This window comes from Oryza sativa, chromosome 5, assembly GCF_034140825.1.
Source record: "Oryza sativa Japonica Group chromosome 5, ASM3414082v1".
NCBI lineage: Eukaryota > Viridiplantae > Streptophyta > Magnoliopsida > Poales > Poaceae > Oryza > Oryza sativa.
Window position 1 is genome coordinate 23,361,594 of NC_089039.1, and position 22,040 is coordinate 23,383,633.

General features: G+C 55.1%; 4 protein-coding genes across 6 annotated transcripts; 2 read left to right on the forward strand and 2 right to left on the reverse strand.

The window, feature by feature from the left end:
• Positions 1–323: 323 nt before the first annotated feature.
• On the forward strand, positions 324–4,347 carry LOC4339084 (dehydration-responsive element-binding protein 2D-like). Of its 3 annotated transcripts, NM_001402573.1 has the most exons (4): positions 324–451; positions 542–707; positions 1,779–2,520; positions 3,686–4,347. In NM_001402573.1, the coding sequence occupies exons 2-3, from the start codon at positions 625–627 to the stop codon at positions 2,479–2,481; spliced, it is 786 nt and encodes a 261-aa protein (NP_001389502.1). In that variant the 5' UTR covers positions 324–451; positions 542–624; the 3' UTR covers positions 2,482–2,520; positions 3,686–4,347. The 3 variants fall into 3 exon arrangements, with proteins under 3 accessions (NP_001389502.1, XP_066166363.1, NP_001389501.1); XM_066310266.1 differs by lacking the exon at positions 3,686–4,347 and having other exon boundaries at positions 382–451; positions 1,779–2,732; NM_001402572.1 differs by lacking the exon at positions 3,686–4,347 and having other exon boundaries at positions 383–707; positions 1,779–2,731.
• On the forward strand, positions 3,806–7,084 carry LOC9267291 (cation/H(+) antiporter 15). The gene is made up of 3 exons (XM_066310306.1): positions 3,806–4,179; positions 4,429–5,421; positions 5,517–7,084. Exons 1-3 carry the CDS (start codon positions 3,988–3,990, stop codon positions 6,834–6,836), a joined length of 2,505 nt encoding a protein of 834 aa, XP_066166403.1. The 5' UTR covers positions 3,806–3,987; the 3' UTR covers positions 6,837–7,084.
• A 571-nt stretch (positions 7,085–7,655) lies between these two features.
• LOC4339086 (exocyst complex component EXO70B1) lies at positions 7,656–10,195 on the reverse strand. The gene has a single exon (XM_015784803.3). The coding sequence runs from the start codon at positions 9,958–9,960 to the stop codon at positions 7,975–7,977; it is 1,986 nt and encodes a 661-aa protein (XP_015640289.1). The 5' UTR covers positions 9,961–10,195; the 3' UTR covers positions 7,656–7,974.
• A 6,553-nt stretch (positions 10,196–16,748) lies between these two features.
• LOC136356684 (uncharacterized) lies at positions 16,749–18,922 on the reverse strand. The gene is made up of 2 exons (XM_066310929.1): positions 18,562–18,922; positions 16,749–17,992 (listed from the first exon to the last, which is right to left on the reverse strand). The coding sequence occupies exons 1-2, from the start codon at positions 18,920–18,922 to the stop codon at positions 16,749–16,751; spliced, it is 1,605 nt and encodes a 534-aa protein (XP_066167026.1).
• Between the last annotated feature and the right edge of the window lie 3,118 nt (positions 18,923–22,040).

Sequence of the window (22,040 nt, forward strand, 5' to 3'; positions counted from 1 at the left end):
CCCACGTTGATTCAATCAAAGCGCCATGTAGGACAAAACCGGAATCAAAACTGCCGAGAGATCTATTGTGACCGATTTTGTATAGTTAAGGGACCCCGTATTATCTGGTTTTATAGTTGAGAGACCTTCGGCGTACTTTTTTTTCTTTATGGCTATTCGGCTTTAAGCCCGTGAGGCGTCGAAGACAAGGAAAGGGAGACCAGGTCAAACGCCGCGTCAAATGTCAATGCGTCAGGAACTTGGCGGCGAAGAAAGCGATCCCTCATGTGGGCCCCACGCCTCCGCGAGCCTCCATAAATGCTGTTCTGGTGGGCCCACCTGCCATGTCACAGAGGCGCGCCTTACCCGTGTCTCCGGAGAGTGGAGTGGAGAAGAAGAACTGAAGAAGCCGTTCGTTCTGGAGCGCGCCGCCATCCGCTCGAACCTTTCCCCTCTTTGCCTTGCGCACCAAGTATGGATATTGGGGGTACCCTCTCGATCTTCTCGTCGCTGGCAATGTGGGTTGCGTAGTCACATGTTTCTCGATCTCGTTGTGTCTCAGGTTTTTTTTCTTGAGGAGTTAGATTGAGCAGGAGAAGAGCCGCGGCCGGTGTGGATTTTTGTGTTGGTCGGTCGCGAGGATCGATGGCGGCGGGGGAAGGAGACGTGGGGATGGAGGTGGAGACGAAGGCGCCAGCGATGCCGCCGCCGCCGCCGGCGTCGTCGAGGTAAGAGCTTAATTTTGGCGGCGTGATTCAGTACTTTGTTTGCGCGTTCAGAAATACGGGTGGTTTAGCCGCTATTGTGCAGGCAGAAATATCATCGCAGGTAGCGTCAGACATTTGGTCCTAACTGAATGTCTGAAATGTGTGGATGCTTGCGATGTGATGGTGCAATGGTGCAGGATTTTTAGTGTAACCCAAGGATTGGAATTGGATAACGGTGTTTCGTAGGATAGGAGAGTGTACCTGCAAAGAGTTTTTTTGAACGTTTTGTGGAGAAATTAGAGGGGATAGGTTTTTTTTTTAGAAGTTAAAAAATTTTGACCGTTTCTTTTGGAACTATAGATGTGTTCGTAGGAGGGGAAACATGTTGAGATTGTGCGTTATTACAACTTTGGTTCTGAAAAAAATAATCGCGGATTAATTTTCTATTTCATGTTTGCTACTCCCTCCATCCTAAAATAGAAGTATTTTTGGACTCTAGCACGGTCTTAGATATGCTACTTTGACCAACAATATTTATAAAAGTAAGATGTTTTAAATAAAAAGAGTTGTATATTACGATAGTTTGTTTGATGATAGATCCGGTAACATCAATTTTATATGATTGATCTTTTTAATTTTTTTTGTTATTAATGATCAAAGTTAAAAATGTTTGACATGTGACTGTGCTAAAAATGTTTATATTTTAGAACGGATGGAGTAATTGCTATTATGTCCGTTACATTTCTAGATAAATTTCCACCGTAGAGATAGGTGAGGAACTGAGGATTGATCACTAAGAAATGGAACAGGGATTGGCCTGAATAGTTCCAAAGCTCAAACAAAGCGTTAAATTTTAGGAGTTTGTTCTCTGTTGCAAATTTGCAAGGCAGACAGAACCATCAAAGGTTTTAGCTGGGCAAAGCAGAGTCGACGTTGAGTAAATTCCAGACAGAACAATCAGCATGATACAAATTGCTGCAAACAAAACTTAGAAAATCCATTTCGTGCTGTGAGTGCGTCGTTTTGCTTTCTTTTTTTGCTTTTTTTTTTTGGTGTGGTTGACATGTTTATCATCGTCTTGTTCACGTGCAGCGCGGCCAGGAAGAAGAAGCAAGCTCGCGCGAAGAACGGCGACACGCCTGAGCCTGACGCCGCCGGCGGTGCCCGTGCCCGGGCGTCTCGGCGAGCGAAACGGGGACCGGGCAGCTACCGCGGCGTGCGGCAGCGCCGGTGGGGCAAGTGGGTCTCGGAGATCCGCGAGCCCAACCGCGGGAAGCGGCACTGGCTGGGCACCTTCGGCAGCGCCGTCGACGCCGCCCTCGCCTACGACAAGGCCGCCGCGTCCATCCTCGGTCCCCGCGCGGTCCTCAACTTCCCGGCATTCAGCCCTCCTGCCGCCGCCATCGCCGCGCCGGAGCAATGCGAACCCCCGTTCTGTTCTCCTGCCACCACCGCCGCCGCCACTGCGCCGGAGCAACGCCAAACCCCGGGCTGTTCTCCTGCAGCCGTCGCCGGCAGCGGCGGCGGCGCAGTGTTCGAGGAGCGTGACGTGAAGCCGGTGGTGTTGCCGTTGCCGTTGCCGGCCATACTCCAGGATGGCGGCGGCACGGAGGCAATGGCGCAGCATTGGGATTGGGAGTGGGACGCGTCTTGGCCTGAGCTGGAGATGTTCGAGTGTCTGGATGACATCGCCATGTACCTCGACGTCGACGCTGTGATGACGACTCGGGATTGCAAGGTTGAGGAGCTCGACGCCGACATCGTCGACTCGCCGCTGTGGACACTGTCGGACTGAAATGGCAAATGTGGCAGCCATCTAGACAGGTTTCTTTTGGTGAGAGATTTTCCAGTAGATGAGTTAGCTTTCGTTTTGCTTAGCTGATAGCCATGTAGACCGTTAACAACGCTTATATGTAGTTTACTAATATATTATTAGTCTTCATTTTGCATTAGGAAAAAGTATAACTGATAGCATTCAAATGTAAATAGTAGAACTGAAACCAAAATACTACTATATTTATCCGGAGAGAATTGCACTTTGGACTACTTTTACTCTTAAAGAGTTTTACATCGAATCACCTTTAATCAAATCATTTTTACTTTAGGCTAACTAAATTTGTCTTTGTTGCGATCTGGATTACCCCATATCACTTCTTCAGCATATCAATAAACTTGAGCACATCAGATCCAAGAAGCCAACAAACTCCCCTCACCTATGAAGTAGGTTGCCAGTATTAGGATCCTAGTATCATTTTGCTTAAAGTAGTATCGTATCGTAGTATTGGAATACTATATAAGATTTTCTTCTTTTTTTAAGTTTAATTAATATTTATATTAATTACATATAGCCATTATATATAAAAAAATTGTAGTAATAATATATGTCATGCAAATAGATACATTTATCAAGAGAAACCACGTTGGTTTTGATATATTTAACAGACTTTTATATAAACTTAAGCATATTTATTTACATTATTTTTAAACCATCTTATTTTAAATAATATTTTGTAATATCGTAAGGATCGTAGAATCCGGATACCACCAAAGATTTCGTAGGATCGTATAGTAATGAATAGTAGAATTGAGATACTATGAAAATTAGGATACTAGGTGGGATCGGTACCATTTCGACTTGGTAGAATCGTAGTATTCTAAGATGCTAGGATACAAATCGGGATACTGTCAACCTATAAACATACTGTACATTTACGGGAGGATATATGATAAATATGGCTAGAGAATATTCAGGTGGATACCATAAATATGATTAGCTAGAGAAGAGAGAAGTGTTTCAAAGTACAACAAATGTAAAGTGAGCTAGAGGTAGTTCAAAGTGTAATTTATCCAGTTATTATCTTCATCAAGCATAGACTGTTTTGTGTTAATTCCATATTTCTATGGATATGTTCATTGATTCATATCTGTATAAGCCACAGTAAAAGTACACTACACCAATTTTAGATTTACTATTATTAACAACATAGATTCTCCTGCAGGAACTCTCTACAGCATCAGCAATTTACAGCCACAAAAATGGAGCTAAACAAACTGAGTTTAATATATTCTCGAGGATACCAAGTTCTGAACCTTTTTGACATGTCATTGATTTCTCCTCTCTTCTCGCCCTCCGACCACTCATCCCCTCCACGTTGCAGCAAACCGCCATGGCCAAAGCAGCCTGACGAGGCGGGCGGGCCGCGGGGGGCAAGAAGAGCCAGCGGCGCGGCGACCGCGCCATTGCCGGCGCGCGCAGTGGGGCGCGGATGCAGAGGAGGCAGACGCCGAGGAATCGTTGGGAATGGATAAGATCGACTGCTACGTCGTGCCGCAGACCACGGGCACCGGCCGGAACATCTTCCAGGGCGGCAGCCCGCTCTCGGCGTCGCTGCCGCTGCTCGGCGTGCAGCTCGTCCTCATCGTCGCCGTCACCCGCGTCCTCTACTTCCTCCTCAAGCCGCTGAAGCAGCCCCGCGTCGTGTCCGAGATCATGGCACGTCCACCCCCTCGAGCCTCATCTTTCTTCTTATGCTTACGTTTACCAGCCAAATTTTATACTTCCAATATTTTGAGGTTTTTTATCAAAGTTTTTTATTCTTTGTTTTTATATCGCTAAGAACACGTATATAAAAGTTTTATTCACATATTACTTTTCGTTTGCATATATGCTTTCGTTTCCCCGATCCTTTGTTTGCCCACAGTGACATCGACATGATCGAAGCTTCTGGCGCGTGATTTTCAGGGCGGGATCATACTTGGGCCGTCCGTGCTGTCGCGGCACGCGGCGTTCAGGGAGGTGGTGTTCCCGGCGAGGGGCGAGCCGGTGCTGAACACGGTGGCGACGTTCGGGCTCATGTACGTCATCTTCCTCATCGGCGTGCGGATGGACCCGAGGCTCGTCGTCCGCTCCGGGAGGAAGGGCGTGGTCATCGGCCTCTCGGGCTTCCTCCTCCCGCTGGCCATGACCGGCGCGGGCTCCTCCGGCGAGGCCATGGCGACGGAGCCGGACGTGTCGAGGCGGTCCACGTTCTTGTTCGCGCTCGCCACCTCGCTGTCGGTCACGTCGTTCGCGGTGCTGTCGCCGATCCTGTCCGAGCTGAGCCTCCTCAACTCGGACCTCGGCCGCATCGCCATGTCGGCGTCGATGACCACGGACGGCATCGCGTGGATCATCATGGTGGTGTACATCCTCGCCGAGGCGTTCCTCGTGTCGCCCGCCACGTCGATCTGGGCGTTCCTCTCGCTGGCGGTGCTCGCCGCGTTCATACTGTTCGTGGTGCGCCCCGTCGCGCTGCGGGTGATCGAGCGCACGCCGCCGGGCAAGCCGGTGGAGGAGACCTACGTGTTCGTCTTCCTCCTCGTCGTCCTCCTCGTCGGCTTCTACAGCGACGTCATCGGGACGAACTCGTTCCACGGCGCGCTGATGCTGGGGCTGGCCATCCCCGACGGCCCGCCGCTCGGCACGGCGCTCGGCGAGAAGATCGAGGCGATGGTGTCCGGCCTGATCCTGCCGCTCTACTACGCCATGACCGGGCTCAGCACCGACGTGTGGCGCATGCACTGGGGCAGGCTGCAGGTCGTCATGTTCCTCGCCTGGGTCGGGAAGCTCGTCGGCGTCATGGTGTCGTCGCTGTACCTTGAGATCCCACTCCGCGACGCTGTCTCGCTCAGCCTCTTCATGAACTCCAAGGGCATCGTCGAGGTCATCACCTTCAACTTCTTCTTGACCAACAAGGTGAATTTTAATCTTCCCAATGGCGGCAAGATATTCGAATCGATAATGGAGCCATGCATGCGCGTTGACGAGTGTGAGGTTTGGTTTCGTTGCAGCTCATCGGCAAGAACACGTTCAGCATCCTGATCTGCTTGTCGGTGGCGATCACGGCGGTGTCGGTGCCGGTGGCCGGTTGGCTGTACGATCCGGCGCGGCGCTACGCCGTGTACAAGCGGCGCACGGTGCAGCATCTCAAGGCGGACGCCGACCTGCGGATCCTCGCGTGCGTCCACGACCAGTCGCACGTCCCCGGCACGCTCGCCGTGCTCGAGGCGTCGAACGCGACGCCACAGACGCCGCTCAGCCTCTACCTCCTCCAGCTCGTCGAGATCGCCGGCCGCTCCGCGCCGGTGTTCATCCCGCACAAGCTCCGCCACAGCGCCTCCCGAGCCGGCGCCGCGGCGGCCAGCGCGGCGCCGCCCACCGACTCCGACCGCATCATCAACGCCTTCTTCCAGTACGAGCTGAAGCACCCGGAGGGCGCCGTGTCCGTGCACCCCTTCACCACCATCTCCCCCTACTCCTCCATGCACGACGAGGTGTGCCGCCTGGCCGTCGAGAAGCGCACGTCGCTCATCCTCCTCCACTACCACAAGCGCCACATGCTCGCCGGCGGCGTGCGCGCCGCCGTGGGGCTCCGCGTCGTCAACCGCAAGGTGCTGGAGGTCGCGCCGTGCTCCGTCGCGGTGTTCGTCGACCGCAACGCCGGGAGCGTCGGCCTCTGCGCCTTCATCCCGGGCCCGGTGCAAGACCAATCGACGTCCTCCAGGAGCAGGAGCGGCGGGCACGCGGCCAGCGGCAGCGGCCAAGGCTTCAAGGCGGCCGTCGCGTCGCTCTTCTTCGGCGGCGGCGACGACCGCGAGGCGCTGGCCTACGCGACGCGCATGGCGCGCCACGAGGGCGTGGCGGTGGGCGTGATCCGGTTCTTGCCGGCGCGGGGCATCAAGGACGAGCCGTCCGACCGCCGGATCGACAACCGCGCCATCGAGGAGGTGAAGGCGCTCGCGGCGAGGAGCAGGAACATCAAGGTCCAGGAGGAGCTCGTCGGCGACATGGAGAGGATCGTCCAGGTGCTGCGGGGGCTCGACGAGGCGGGCTACGACCTTGTGCTCGTCGGGATGCGGCACAGGTGGTACCCGGTGATGCCGGCGAACGGGATGTCGGATTGGAGCGAGTGCCCGGAGCTCGGCGTCATCGGCGACCTCCTCGCCTCGTCGGACTTCGACACGCCGTACTCGGTGCTCATCATGAAGCAGCAGGACCAGGGCGGGCTGAACGCCGCCGTGCCGGGCGCCCAGGACGTGTGGCACGTGAACGACGGCGGCGCCGAGGACGCGCCAGCGCCGCCAAGAAACATGTCAACCGCCGGATCTTAGCAGGTTCAGGCAGTAGGCGATTGTTCTGTTCTAGCCTCTAGGACCTGGTTCAATGTAGACTTTCAGATTCCCTTTTTGCGTCCAAGTATGTTGTGATGTATAGCTATCAGGATTAGCATCAATCCTTAAACTGAGATGAGATCTTAAGATTATTTCAAGGAAACAGCATTGTGTATAGCAGCAATGGAACAAATGCATCCAATGTTAATTTGACAATTCAGTCAATGAGTAAGGTCCAAATTCCAATATCAACAAAGCCTCTGCAAATTTTGTGCGCCGTACCTGAATTTGCAGATGGTTCATGCAATGCCCGTCACAATTCACAGGTAACTCATCCAAAAGCAGCGTTGGTACTGTATTGATAGTTTAATACACCTAAATAACATATTACATTTACCTTTCTTTTTTCCTTTGAGATGGAAGGCGCATGTACTTAAACATCAAGATTAGTTCCAGACATACTATGTCGGATGCAAAACAAAAGTTAGTAAGCAGAAATTCGCCAGTTCATTTTAGCAAAAACACCTGACAGAAGGTAAAACCAGTCGACATTCTGAAAAGAATGATACAGAATGCAGCACTCCAAACTCAAAAGTGCTGCCAGCCAACTCAGTAGTATCATATTGTTTAAATTATCACATTCCTCTGCAATGAATATCATATTCCACCAATGGATTTCGTGATTTGGCATCCATCTTAAGCTACCGACAATCTGATCATAGAATTAGATCATATGCAAAGTCATGATAGATAGAACTTCCAACCAATTTTTCGATTGTTTAAGCACTTCATGAAACTTCCTAAAGTAAATAACAGAAATTCACACATAAACACTTAGCTGTTAATCTGAAATAGTTGAAACAAATGGAAAAATAGTCCTGATTGTTACAAAATAATCACCTTACTAATTGGTACAGATACACCTACAGTAGTCATGTACAGTTGTACACCATTTGTCTTACCTCATGATTTCTTCATGGAGGACAAAATACAAACAATGAGGATGAAAGGTTAAGCTATGAAAATCACCAATAATGGGACGCAGATATTCACCAGGATCCATGATAGAACTCCACAAACCCTGTAGTAGAAGCTGCAGGCTGCAGCACGCCAGTACCATAACGTACTGATCAACTGATCACTTAGCTGCTCCTTCAAACAAGTGCTGGATGCATGCCTCAACATCTTCTGGGGTGTATTTGATGTACAAGTCATGCCTGGCTTCGGGGGATGATTTCAATCTAGAAATCAAGGCTGTATATACTGGCATTACAGCTTCCGCCACTGCTGCCCTAACATCCACCCGCAGCTGTTCATCTGCTATCACCCATTCTGATTGTACTTCATAGATCTCCTGAAAGTAGGTATTAAACATCCGGAGTTTCTGCTTCATTGCCGTGGCAGGGAGTCCACCTACTCCAGGACCGCCAGTCTGCAATACTGTTGTGACCTTGCCCCATGTTACCCGCTGGTAATCCATGCTCCAACGCCGCACTCTGTTTGTCATTTGCTTGATCCACTCGTCACCAAGCAAAACACCAAGTTCACTATCATTCACCTTCTGAATGATGTACTTGCCATTGTTCATCAAGAAGACGCAAGCGAGTGATGGATCTCGGTATATCTTCGACTTTATATCTAAATTCTTGTGCAAGACATCCATGATCCATGCTATGTGCACAGCAAGCGACGAGGTGGGACGATCAGGGTCAACTGCAGCAGCCGCTCCACCAACAGCGCCGAAGTCACCTTCCATCACCTCTTCCAATGTCTGCCGCGACCCACAAGCAGCACGGAGATAGTTCATGACATACCGAGTGATGGGATGTATGCCTCCACCTTGGGCTGCAACTCGAGCAGGATCACGGCGGATGAGATTTTCTAACTCCATGAATATGCCTTTGATCGATGAGCCGAGGGTGTTGCACACCGCCGTGACCTCTGCACGGAGCGCAGCAGAGTACGGGTCGGCGAACACAGGATCAAGGTCAGGGAGAAGGTCCCGCACAGCCTCGTACATGTCCACCACTCGGAAGAGGCGCTCCGGAGCGCGGCTGGAGGAAGAGATAGCATCGCCGAATGATATGAGCTGCAAGGCTTGTGTGCGCACGGCGGCGACAAAGGCAAGGTCCCCAAAGGGGGCGAGGCCGTCGAAGACGCGGTCACATAGCCGGCGCTCACTGGGAATCAGAATACGGAACACCATGTTGAAGGCCGGGATCCAGCGGGCGATGTCGAATTCGAGCTCCTCCCAGGAGGAGGCATGGACCTCTTCAGCAGTTCGTGGGCGGACGCCGAGGCGAGCAACGCTCTCGTCGACGAAGCCGCGACGCGCGGCGGCATAGACCTCGGCGCACTCGCGGCCGAAGCCGGCATCCACCATCCTCCGCGCGATCTGGTGCACATTCGCCACCGACCCCGGCGAGAGCGCGTCGATCACCACGTCGTAGTCCGTCACCGGCTTGGCGATTGGGATCGGCTCGTCGCCGTAGCCGTCCCCGCCGCCGAAGTCCTCCTCGTCGTCGCTCCCGTCCGACCGGAACCCACCGGGCGCCGCGGGGACCGCGTCGTCGGGGCGCTCGATGAGCGCCCGGAACTCCTCCTCCAGGCGCGCCATGCACCTGCTGAGCAGCTCCTCCGCGCGGTCGAACAGGCCGCGGTTGGTCCCCGCGGCTTCCAGCTCCTGCACGGTGCCGATGAGGTCGTCGACCGCCTCAAGGAACGCGTCGGCGTCCGCGGAGTCCGCCCATATCAGCCTGTCCATCGCCACGAACTGCGAGATCTGGCGGTCGAGGGTGCGGACGGTCCGCTCCATCGACGTCACGGGCGGCGGCCTCCCCGCGGCCGCCGCCGCCGACACCGCAGCCGCTGGCGGCGGTGGCAGCGGCAGCGTCGGAGACTCCGGCATCGAGTGCTCCCCTCCTCCCCCTAAGCCGCCGCCGCCGCCGCCGCCAGCGGCCGAGGCCGCCGCGGCCCGCGCGGCGTAGAGCTTGTCGAGCGAGAGGCGGCCGTCGTAGTTGGAGAAGACCCTGAGGATGTCCTCCGTCATGGTGTCGCTGCTCCCCAGCGTCTGCACGATGTGCTGCACCGTCGCGAGCAGCTTCTCCTCCCCGTCCTCCGCCATCGCCTCAGTAATCCGCGCCGGGGAAAGAAAAAAAAAACACAAGCAGACGTCGAGCTACCTCACCTCCGGGGCTGGAACGGCATCCCACGGCGAGCGGCACAGCCCCGATCTGCACGACGCCTCCACCTCCACGCGGCTTCGCTTCGGGGTGGTGGTTGGGCGCGGCGGAGAAGGGGATGAGGAGGAGGAGGGCTTCCTTCCACGCAGCAACGCGTTGCGGCGGTGGCGTCTGGGCGAGGGCGACAGCGCGTGGACCGGACGCTTTACCGCACAGCGGCGCGCAAGTTGTGGCCGCCGCGTCGGGGTTGGTTCGAGGCGGCCGTCGGATGCGGCGGCACGGACGGTCGGATGCGTGGCCTCGGGGGAAGCGAAAGGCGGAGCGGAGGACGCGCGTGACAGAAGAAACCGCTTTTCTGACGAGGTGGGGCCCCGGGAACTAGTGTCAGTGGAGCGGTGGGACCAGACGATCGGTGGGTTTGACGCGGGAGAGAAGCCGGGGTGTGGAGGCTGACCGTCGGCGTGGCGGACGATGTGGCGCGCGTCGCGTCCACGGTGCGTTTTGCAGTATGGAGAAAAATACGGGTCACACGCCTCACACGCGTTGCGGAATAGCCGTAGGCCGTAGGCAGTGACCCGGTGTACGCCCCGTAGTTTTTTTTTAATTTTTTACAAGAGACTTTACGCCCAGCTTTTACTTGTAAGAGTTCTTATTAGGCCAGTAGTTGTTGACTTGTGACTTGTGAGTTTAGGAAATTAGAAGTGTGGAAAAGCCAGCTCACCAGGTTGGGTTGGTGGATGGTTCGTTCTCCGTCCACATGGATGATTCGTTGGCTTTGGTTTGGTGGTGACCAAACGTCCAAACCATGAGCTCGATGGTGAACTGCCACGGATCGAGGCCGTAGCACCGCGACATTGCACATCGCACTCTGCTGTACTTTTAGAGCCCGATTAATGAACTTGGAGCAAGTTTAATAGCATAGCACATCGCACTTTGCTGTCCTTTGAGAGCCCGATAAATGAACTTAGAGCAAGTTTAATAGCATAGCTAACTACTGGCTTCAAATTATCTATAGCTAATCTAAGAGTAAGTTTAATAGTACAGCCCACTACTAGCTCCAATTTATCTATAGCCAATCTAATAGCCAATACATACAATAATTGCTTACTATACTATTAATATATGATCCCACATGTCATACACACAGTGTGTCTTGGAGTCCGTGCTGCAGCTGACTATAGATCTGTAGCCCGCTTCCCTTCTCTCTCATCGTTTATCTTATTAAAATATGTTTATAGCTGGCTAATAGTCTGCTATTGTACCTACTCTAATAGCCCATTCATACTACAACATTAATATCTACATAAATAATATCTTTGAGTCCGTGTTGCAACTGGCTACAAATTTATAGCCCGCTTTCTTCTCTCTTCTCTTTTCTTCTCGATATGTGGTTATAGCTAGCTTATAATCTGCTATTGTACTTGCTCTTAGGGTCCGTTCGGTTGGAGTATTGGACTGTTCGGAGAACAAACAAAATACAAACTAGGTGATGCCCTACGTTTTGCTGTGGGAATTACTAAGTAATTTCTACTCCCTCAGTTTCATAATGTAAGAATTTCTAGCACTATCCACATTCATATAGATGTTAATGGATCTAGACTTATATAAGTCTAGATCCATTAACATCTATATAAATGTGGATAGTATATATATATATGTGTGTGTGTATGTATATATATATATATGTGTGTGTGTATATATATATATATATATATATATATATATCTTTCAACAATCGAGCAAAGAGTAAGTATGTTGTTAATTATTAACAGCAAATATAAAACTAATTTGTCAAGCCATATTTGAAGAGAAATAAATTTAATAAACTTTGTAGAGTATTATAGATGAAATTTATGTTGTTGGCCAAGATTTGTATCGCAAGAAGCAGAAGAAAAAAAAAGAAATGAAAAGCTAGAATTTATTAGTAGTAAACATGAAACAAACTAAATAATATCTTCGCTTTGATACAGAATATATGGATGAATGTATGTTAAGTATTATAAAAAATGATGAATATATTTGTTGAAATATTATGGAAATAACGAGAGAGGTGATGGTTGGATCTATTTGCATTTTGATTTGTAGAACAAAATAAATTATGGATGATATTACATGTTTGCATGAGCTATTTAATAGGTAGTTATTGCTATTGGATGATAAGGTGACATGTTTGCATGTTGAGCTTTACGGTATCTACAATCAGGGACACTCCATGGGTGCCCTCACTAACTGAGGGCACTCTCTGGGGAACTCCCCTCACAATGGAGGACACCTAGATGGGCACTCTCTGGGGAACTCCCCTCACAATGGAGGACACCTAGATGGGCTCCTCAAAATATGAGGCAACTGGATAAAGATACTCAAGCCCACGGTAGTTATTTTCCTATACTACCCCCTCTCTCTCTTCTCTCGCTTCTTTCTCCCAAAAAGCGTCGTCGCCATCCCCCTCATCCGTTCTGCCTCGCGCTCGGTCTCCGCCACCGCCCCTCGCCTCTCTCTCATCTCTCTCGCTGCCGCCGTCGTCTGTCTGTCGCGACCACCTCACGCCTCGCGCCGCCGCCGTCGAATCTGCCCCCTTCCCTGCCGCCAGATCGAGGAGGAGGTAGTGGCGGCACCGGCGGTGGCGGGCGCGGTGCTGGGGGAGGAGGCCAAGGCAGAGGTGGAGGAGGTCGCAACGGACGCCCGTCTCCGTGCGGTGGCCGACAGCGGCGACCGCCACCACGACGTTGTCCTCGTGCTCCTGAAGCGGTGGCGATGGCGGCGCCACCGCAGCGCGGTCACTGCTCCGCCGGATCCGATCATCGTTGCCATCGCGGATCCGTCGTCGTCGTCACCTCTCTCTCTCTCTCTCTTATCGCCACGCCGCCGGTGTCGTCGCCGCGGATCCGGTGTCGTCGCGGCCCTTCTTTCTTTTCTTTCTTCTCTTCTCTTCGCCGGTCGTCCCCTACGCCAAGCCCACACGGCCACCTCTTCTTCTTCCTCTCGCCTCCTCCTTTGCATCCGCCTCGCTCCCTTCTCTTCCCATGGCGGCTGCTACTGCTCTCACATGATCAGAGATGGTGATGGCTAGCGTCGGCATCAACATGCCGGGTGTCACGCCCAGAAATTTAGCCCAAATTTCTAGACTATTTTGTGTATTAAATCCATGTCCAGGCATCAACCAAGGTACACAAAACGACAAATTAATATACAGATCCAAACGTAAATAAAGCGTAAAATACTTACATAATAGGCAGTTAGTCCTCACACCGAAACGAAAGCAGCAGCAGCGGAAAAAGGCGATCTTAGCGGAGCTTCAGCTCCACTCCACAGGCAAAACTCAACTGGGGTCTGAGCCTTGGTCCTCTAACTTCGTCTTCAGCTCAGAAGCAATACACTTCTGAAAAGGGGGAACAATAGCAAGACTGAGTACAACTACCGTACTCAGCAAGCCACACCAACGATGCAGACGTGCAAGGGGATACAAGGACGGTTTGTGGCTATTTGTATAAAGGCGGTTGTAAAACATTTTATTGAGCAAAACAGTAAAACTGTTGAGTAAATAAAGTAACATTAAATCTAACCAATCGCACCACACCTCAGGTTTCACCCCCACTCCTCGCAAGGCAGCGGGCAGTCCCCTCTCGTGCCACGGTGAATCCGGAAGCCGATCAACCGGACACCCCGGCCGACCCAACTCCATCACGCCCACCCTTGCCTCGTGTCGAGGGAAGATCCTCAATAGCGGGGAGTCATGGGACCCCGCTTTCGTGAGTTTGGCCGGGGGCGGAGGCCCGCCTCTCGGAAATCACTCGCTCGTCCCTAAGATTACCGGCAAGCTTGCACGTAGTCGGATTATACAGGTTCGGGCCGCTATGGAGCGCAACACCCTACTCCTGTGTTTGGGATTATGGATGAGTTTTACAAGGGTTTCTTCACTCCAGAGAGCGCACTTGCTTCCTCTCTTCTTGAGTTCAGATTTTCTGGGAGTCGTCCCCTCATCTCAGTGGGCAGGGTCCTCCTTTTATAGCTTAAGGGGATACCACATGTGCCGCCTCTACCTACCCTCCATAGGGGGGACCCCACTCCACTTTTTGGGCTTTAAACCGGGCCTTCTCCCGGAAGCTAAGCAATAACCGATTCTCGAGTGGAACCCGGCGCCGCCCCCCGCCTGACACGGGGGACAGCCCTGTCATTCCCTCATAAATGAACGATGACATGCAACAGCCCTTCCTCGAGTGACGCTAGGATGTGACAGGTCATACCCACCCCCACTCCGCCGGGGACAAGGGCGACGTGAGGACATGATTGCCCTATCCATCGGATGTGACGGAGACGGGCCGGTCACAGACCGGTCACATCCGATGGACAGGGGTTAGCTAGGCGCGCCGCACGTCTGCCCTTACCGCATTAAATGCGGTGAGGGACAATTGGGGCGTCGCACATTTATGGCTGTTCAGCCTATGCTCCCCTCTTGCCCTCTCCCTCTGCCACGTGGCGGCCGGGTGAGGGCCTCGGGGCGAAGCCGCGGGAGAGCCCGAGGGGGTGACGTCATGCCCCGAGGCCCCCCCCCCCCCCCGCCGCTTTCACGACTCGCGTGACGCGCGAGTGGGGCCAACCTGCAGAGTCATGTGGCCGGAGGGAAAGTAATTCCCCTCTACTTCACGTACCCCTGGGCCCATATCTCTGACAGTAGCCCCTGACGCTATATCAGATATCGATTTCCTGGGATCGTTCTAACATGGCGCCTCACGACTCCTCGAGCTGGGGTTGTGGGCCCGGCAGGGAATCCAAAAGGATATCACCGCGTGGCCTGGTTGGCGTACTAACCACAACAGCGGTTTGACCGCCTCTGACTACGCTCATGATAAAGACGCTTGAGGCACGATAACCAGGGGGTCAGTTAGACCACGCCTCGATTCTCTCGCCCGCTACTCCTGCGGCGGTAGCGGTGACGGTTTGCCCAACTTGTGCTCATGGCCGTTGCACCCTCCACCTCGAGTGTGCCACTAACGGGCGCACTAAAGGCGGAAGCGGATACAATGGGCGACGTGATGATTGGGCGCGGGATGCGAAGAGACAAATGCGGGCGTGAGGATCGTGAGGGCAGTTATTGGCTCGCGAAATGAGGAGGTGAGCGCGGATGAGGCGAGGATAAAAGGGGGCAGAGAAGGAGACTCTGTCTTCTTCCTTTCGCCAACCGCCCACTCGTCCTTTCGCTTCTCGAACCCTAATATTCTCGCCACCTCACACTGTCTCGTGCTCCACGCTCTCCATCACCTCTTCGCCGGTTGCCATGGCCCAAGACACCGGCGACGCAGTGCTCCCTTCCTCTTGCATCACGGCAGACAGGCACCTTAGCCTTCCTTGCAAGATCATGCCGGGCGGTGCCGTCGTGCGGGCGGGAGAGTCGAGGCCGTGGCCGCGATATCCGGAGCGATCCGTGCACCTCTTGTCCTTCGCCATGGTAGGCTTGATCCCGCTGTTCTCCAGATTCTTCCATGAAGTTCTGGATTTCTACGAAATTCACGCCTTGCATCTCGCACCTAATGCCGTGATGACGCTGGCCATCTTCGCGGATTTGTGCGAGATGTTCATTGGGGTGCGACCGACGATTTGGTGGTTCCAGGCCTTCTTTATCCCGCAGCTGCTGCAAGGCGTAGAGGTGGGGGGATGCTACTTCCAGCCCCGACCGGGCACAGCGGGCCAGTACATCGAGAGCCACCTCCACAAGAAATGGGAGGACTAGAAGAAAGACTGGTTCTACACCGCGTTGCCGGACCATCCGCGACTTCGAGTTCCCGCTGGCCCTCCCGAAAGGTCTGCCGCATGGTTGGCGACGTCGGAGTTGGGCGAGGAATACGACGCGGTGTGGGATCGCCTCAGGGGCCTGCGGAGCCTAGGCCTCACGGGGGCGATGGTCTTTGGCGATTACTTCCGCCGCCGCATCGCACCCCTCCAGGAATGATCCCGTGGAGCGTGGGAATACACTGGTCCCAACGACCCCATGCGGACGCATGTGGGCGAGCGCTGGGACTGGGGTGAGGAGGACACGAAGAGGGTGATTCGGCGGGTGCTGGGCCTAGACTCCACCGAGCCAACACTAATCCCTGATGGGATTCTTCCCCTCTGCTGCGACCGCTGGTGAGAGCTCACTAGTGAACTGGGTACCGTTGTCTGTAATGATACGGTTGGGCACTCCGAATCGAGACGTGATGCCCCTGATGAACTTAAGAGCAGAATGCTTGTCGATTTTGACGACTGGGTAGGCCTCGGGCCACTTGGTGAATTTATCAATGGCGACGTACAAGTGCTGATACCCGCCTTGAGCCGCCTTGAACGGTCTAAGGATGTCTAGCCCCCAGACTGCGAAAGGCCAAGATAGTGGAATGACCTGTAAGATTTGGGCCGGCTGGTGGGTCTGCTTGGCGTGGAACTGGCATGCCTTGCACCGCTGGACCCATTCTTGGGCATCTTGTAATGCAGTCGGCCAATAAAAACCTTGCCGGAAGGCTTTTCCGACCAAAGTTCGTGAGGCCGAATGGGCTCCGCACTCACCCTGATGGGCGTCGGCTATGAGCTCGATGCCCTGCTCTCGAGAAATGCACTTCAAGAGTATCCCATTCGCGGCACGCCGGTAGAGGGCCCCCTCTACGAGGACGTACCGCTTGGAGATGCGCGCGAGCTTTTCAGCTTCCACGCGTTTCTCAGTAAGAGTATTGCCGTTGAGATACGCCCGGATGTCGGTCATCTACACAACCTGACGAGGGGGGTCGGGGTTGACCCCCTCGGGCCCCGAGGGGCGCGGGTCGCCAGAGGTCGGGTCGGAGGGCGCGTCGTTGGGGTCCTTCAAAGGACTCGGTCGCGCCGATGGTTGCGCGAGCCTTTCTTTGAAAGTCCCCGGGGGGAGTGGGGCTCGTGCCGACGCAACACGCGACAACTCGTCAGCAACTGTGTTGTCGCGTCGGGGCACGTGCTGGAGCTCAAGTCCATCGAAGTGGCGTTCCATGCGCCGTACCTCGCAGACGTATGCTTCCATTTGTGGGTCGGTGCACTGATATTCTTTGGATACTTGATTTACGACCAGCTGGGAGTCACCTAAGACCAGGAGACGGCGGATGTCCATTCCGGCTGCCGCCCTCAATCCTGCAAGGAGCCCTTCATATTCTGCCATGTTGTTCGTGGCTCGGAAGTTGAGACGAACGACGTATTTGAGGACATCCCCGTTTGGCGAGGTCAACGTGACTCCGGCACCTGCACCTTGAAGGTTGAGGGAGCCGTCGAAATGCATAATCCTGTGCCTGCCGCGAATGTCGGCGTTTGGATTCTCTTCTTCTACGGGGGAGAAGGGGACATTGGATGGGACAGGTTCGTCCACCGGGGTCCATTCCGCGATGAAGTCAGCCAGGATTTGACTGTTGATCGCATGCCGCGGTTCGAAGTGCAGATCGAACTTAGCCAGCTCGATGGCCCATTTTACCACCCGTCCAGTACCCTCTCGGTTGTGCAAAATTTGGCCAAGAGGGTATGACATCACTACGGAAACCCGATGCGCTTGGAAGTAATGACGCAACTTCCTCGAGGCCATCAAGACGGCATAAAGCATTTTCTGGGCCTGCGGATACCGGGTTTTCACATCTCGAAGTGCCTCGCTGACGAAGTAGACAGGCCGCTGCACCTTTCGGGGGGGCCGGTTCGTGCTGTCAAGGGCTGGTAACTCGGGGCGCACCTGTTCGGAGGTCCTGGGGGGATCCCAGACTGCCTCGGGATCATCAAGCTCAGGGCCACCTGCCAAAGCCTCCGCTCCTCCCTTGGGGGCCTCGGGGCCCTCCTGGGGGCTAGAAGCTTTGGGCGCTAGACCTTCGGGGGACGAGGGGCCATCGCAAGCCGGAGGGCCCTCTCGTTCGCCTTCCTCATGCTCAACTACTAGGGCGGCACTCACCACATGGGGGGTCGCGGCCAAGTAGAGTAGCAATGGTTCCTCCGGTCCCGAGGCTACCAAGATGAGGGGGAAGTGAGGTAAGCTTTCAGCTGATTGAGAGCTTGCTCAGCTTCCTCCGTCCATACAAACGGCCCGGAGCGCTTGAGGAGCTTGAATAGGGGCAGCGCCCTCTCACCCAGCCTCGATATAAACCGACTCAGGGCAGCCATGCATCCAGTGACGCACTGCACATCCCTAAGCTTGCTGGGGGGCGCATCCTCTCTATCGCACGTATTTTCTCAGGATTTGCTTCTATGCCTCGGGAAGAGACTAGAAAACCGAGAAGTTTGCCTGCCGGCACACCGAACACACACTTATCGGGGTTCAGCTTTACGCGCGTGGACCTAAGACTATCGAAAGTTTTGGCTAGGTCCTATAGCAACGTGTCCTGGTGGCGCGTCTTTACCACCAGATCATCGACATACGCCTCTACATTGCGCCCTATCTGATTACTTAAAGTAATACGAGTCATGCGCTGAAAAGTAGGGCCTGCATTCTTCAACCCAAAAGGCATAGTTGTATAACAAAAGGTGCCCACAGGAGTAATAAAGGCGGTTTTTTTCCTCATCTTCCCTAGCCATACGAATCTGATGGTACCCAGAGTATGCATCTAGAAAACACAAAAGGTCGCACCCCGCAGTGGAGTCGACTATTTGATCTATGCGTGGCAGAGGGAAGGGATCTTTGGGGCATGCCTTGTTGAGGTCGGTGTAGTCGATGCACATCCGTAGCTTGCCATTGGCCTTCGGGACCACCACCGGGTTTGCCAGCCACTCCGGATGGATTTCCTCGCGAATGAAATCAGCCTCCAGGAGCCGCGCCACTTCCTCCTTGATGAAGGCCTGCCGCTCCGGGGCTTGACGCCGCACCTTCTGCCGGACAGGTCGCGCATCCGGCCGCACGGCAAGGCGGTGCTCGATCACCTCCCTGGAGACCCCGGGCATATCCGACGGCTTCCATGCGAAAACGTCAGAATTTGCCCGCAGGAAGAAGACGAGCGCGCCTTCCTATTTGGCGTCCAAGGTTCCGCCAATCTTGGCGGTCTTGGACGGATCGTTGCCAAGGGGGATTTCCTTGACTGGCACCTCGTCAGCCGAGGTGAGGCGCTTCTTGGAAGCGCGGGACGCAGAGGCCTCGGGGGCCTGTGGCTCCGTGGCCACCGCCAGGTTGTCTGCGCGCTGCTCCGCGCAGGCGAGGGCGACCTTGACATCACCAAAAATGGTGATGGGACCAGCAGGACCCGGCATCTTCATCTGGAGGTAGGCGTAGTGGGTGGCGGCCATGAACTTCACCAATGCGGGTCTGCCCAGAACCGCGTTGTAGGGATGATTGAGATCCGCCACATCGAAGTCGATCCGCTCGGTGCGGAAGTTGGTGGAGTCGCCGAAGGTCACCGGAAGCTCTACGTGGCCAAGCGGCCACGTGTGCCCCGGAGTAACGCCAATGATTGGGAGCGACGGCTGGAGCTTCATCCCCGGGGCTTTGAGCGCGTCAAAGGCAGCCGGGGAGATGATGCTCAGACTGGCCCCGCCATCCACCAGCACACGCTTTATCTTGACATTGTAGATGGTCGGGGAGACCAACAGGGCCAACTCCCCCCCCCCCCCCCGAGAGAGCACCGTCGGATGGTCGCTCTGGTCGAATGTGAGATTCACCTCTGACTAGCGCGCCTTCCGGACCACCTCATGCGTGGGAACAGCGGCCAGAAGCTCTCGTCTCATGGCCTTGAAGCTTCGGCGAGAGGTGTGAGCGCAAGCCCCTCCGTCTAGCGTGGCGACGATCCCCTGAGGTATCTGGAAATCCAGATCCTCACTGTCTCCGCCATCATCGGCGGGGGCCTTGTTCTTGGCCTCCTCTCGCTGGTTGCCAGTTGAGGTCGCGGGGGCTTTGCCCTCGCGTCGACCCTGCCGCTTCTCCTCATCAGCCTTTCGGAACCGCTCGGCCAAATTCCTGACCGAGCGGCAGTCGGCGAGACTGTGGCGGTAGGTGTTGTGTACCGAGCACCACTTGTCCGCCGACTGGCCCTCGCCAGAGGGAACAGTGGGGCTCGGCTTATCGCCGGGGGCCTTTCCTTTGCACGGGGCCCGCGTGGGCCCGTCTGCTGCAAGGACATGGCCCTCGTCATCGGAGCGGGCTGGTTTCCTTTTGCCTCTCCTATCAGGCCGCTTAGAGCGGGGGACAGACTCGGGGGTAGCCGCGGCCGCCGCACCGGTGCCGGGAGAGTTCCAGGCCCACGCCTCCTCCTTCCGGGCCACCTTGTCCGCCAGCTCGAAGAGCTTGGCAGTGGTCTTGGGCTCCTTGGAGGCGATTTTCTCCAGCATGCGATTATGTCGCACGCCGTTCCGGAATGCATATACAACCGCGTGGGCTGGAATGCACGGAATAGTGTTGCGGACCTGACAGAAGCGCTGTATGTACGAACGGAGGGACTCATCATCCTTCCGCCGTACAGCGTGTAGGTCCGTCTCTTCCCCCGGGCGAGGATACGTGCCCTGGAAGTTCGTGATTTACTGCTGGCACAGGTCCTCCCAGGAGTGAATGGAGTCGGGGGGCTGGGTCATCAACCAGCCACGCGCCTGACCCTTGAGGGCCATGGGAAAGTAATTCGCCATGACCCGGTCGTCACCCCCTGCCGCCACGATAACCGTGGTGTAGATCTGGAGGAACTCGGAGGGATTGATGCTACCATCATACTTCTTCGTAAGGTTGGGGCGAAACTTCGGGGGCCACTGGACATTCCGGAGACTCGCCACGAAGGCCCTACAACCCGCCCCCCCCCCCCCCAGGGGTGAGTGTGGGAGGAGGGCCGCCTCGTGAAGAGGAGCGTGGCGCTCCAGATGAAGAGGCGCCTTCCCCCATACGGGCAGCTCAGCGCTCGTCCCGGCGTCGCTCGATGTTGACTCGAGCGTCCTGCGTCCCGTAGAGGCCGTCATGATGCCTTCAGCTTCCCGAGGCCCCTGACGATGTTGGAACCGTGGACCGCCTCGAGATCGTGGCCGATCGACGAGCCCTTCTCCTCGCCGACGAGGAGGGGGTGACCGAGGTACACGATGTACCAGCGGCAGTGGATCGGCCACCCGTGGCCAACTGTCGCTGGGCAGCAATGACCAAGTTGGCCACGTCGTCCAGCCAGCGCTAAACAGGAGTCTCCGGCTCCGGGTTTACCGGGGGATGCCGTAGAAGGGCGCCTGCTGCCTGAAGCGTGCCTTGGGGCGAACCGCCGTCTCCATAGTCGAGACGGCGTCGTGCCCCGACGCATCGCGGCCTCCCTCCGCCAGGGGGCGGAGAGAGAGCCGAACCACCCGAACGAGTGGGATCCTCCCTCGGCGAAGGTTCGCAGCGGGGAGGAGTTGGAGAACCATGGCGACGGTGACGAGGACCTCGGTTCTCGCTGGAATCCCCACTCCCGGACGGGGTGGGGGTAAATGCCACCGCCTCCTCCTCTACTTCCAGGACCTCGACCATGGTCGGCTAAGGCCTGGAGAAACTTGGGACGGAAGAAAGCGACTTCCTCTCGGAACGCCCAACCGCCCCCTACCTGGCGCGCCAGCTGTCGAGGGAAGATCCTCAATAGCGGGGAGTCATGGGACCCCCCCCCCCTTTCGTGAGTTCGGCCGGGGGCGGAGGCCTGCCTCTCGGAAATCACTCGCTCGTCCCTAAGATTACCGGCAAGCTTGCACGTAGTCGGATTATACAGGTTCGGGCTGTTATGGAGCATAACACCCTACTCCTGTGTTTGGGATTATGGATGAGTTTTACAAGGGTTTCTTCACTCCAGAGAGCGCACTTGCTTCCTCTCTTCTTGAGTTCAGATTTTCTGGGAGTCGTCCCCTCATCTCAGTGGGAAGGGTCCTCCTTTTATAGCTTAAGGGGATACCACATGTGCCGCCTCTACCTACCCTCCATAGGGGGGACCCCACTCCACTTTTTGGGCTTTAAACCGGGCCTTCTCCCGGAAGCTAAGCAATAACCGATTCTCGAGTGGAACCCGGCGCCGCCCCCCGCCTGACACGGGGGACAGCCCTGTCATTCCCTCATAAATGAACGATGACATGCAACAGC

What these genes read in the sequence shown, in the direction of transcription:
- LOC4339084 (NM_001402573.1), top strand. Translation starts at nt 625, where the DNA reads ATGGCGGCGGGGGAAGGAGACGTGGGGATGGAGGTGGAGACGAAGGCG. An exon ending in CCGCCGCCGGCGTCGTCGAG is followed by an intron (nt 708 to 1,778) that starts GTAAGAGCTTAA and finishes GTTCACGTGCAG; the next exon opens with CGCGGCCAGGAAGAAGAAGC.
- LOC9267291 (XM_066310306.1), top strand. Translation starts at nt 3,988, where the DNA reads ATGGATAAGATCGACTGCTACGTCGTGCCGCAGACCACGGGCACCGGC. An exon ending in GCGTCGTGTCCGAGATCATG is followed by an intron (nt 4,180 to 4,428) that starts GCACGTCCACCC and finishes CGTGATTTTCAG; the next exon opens with GGCGGGATCATACTTGGGCC. An exon ending in ACTTCTTCTTGACCAACAAG is followed by an intron (nt 5,422 to 5,516) that starts GTGAATTTTAAT and finishes GTTTCGTTGCAG; the next exon opens with CTCATCGGCAAGAACACGTT.
- LOC4339086 (XM_015784803.3), bottom strand. Translation starts at nt 9,960, where the DNA reads ATGGCGGAGGACGGGGAGGAGAAGCTGCTCGCGACGGTGCAGCACATC.
- LOC136356684 (XM_066310929.1), bottom strand. Translation starts at nt 18,922, where the DNA reads ATGCCCGGGGTCTCCAGGGAGGTGATCGAGCACCGCCTTGCCGTGCGG. An exon ending in CTCTGGGTACCATCAGATTC is followed by an intron (nt 17,993 to 18,561) that starts GTATGGCTAGGG and finishes TCATCTTGGTAG; the next exon opens with CCTCGGGACCGGAGGAACCA.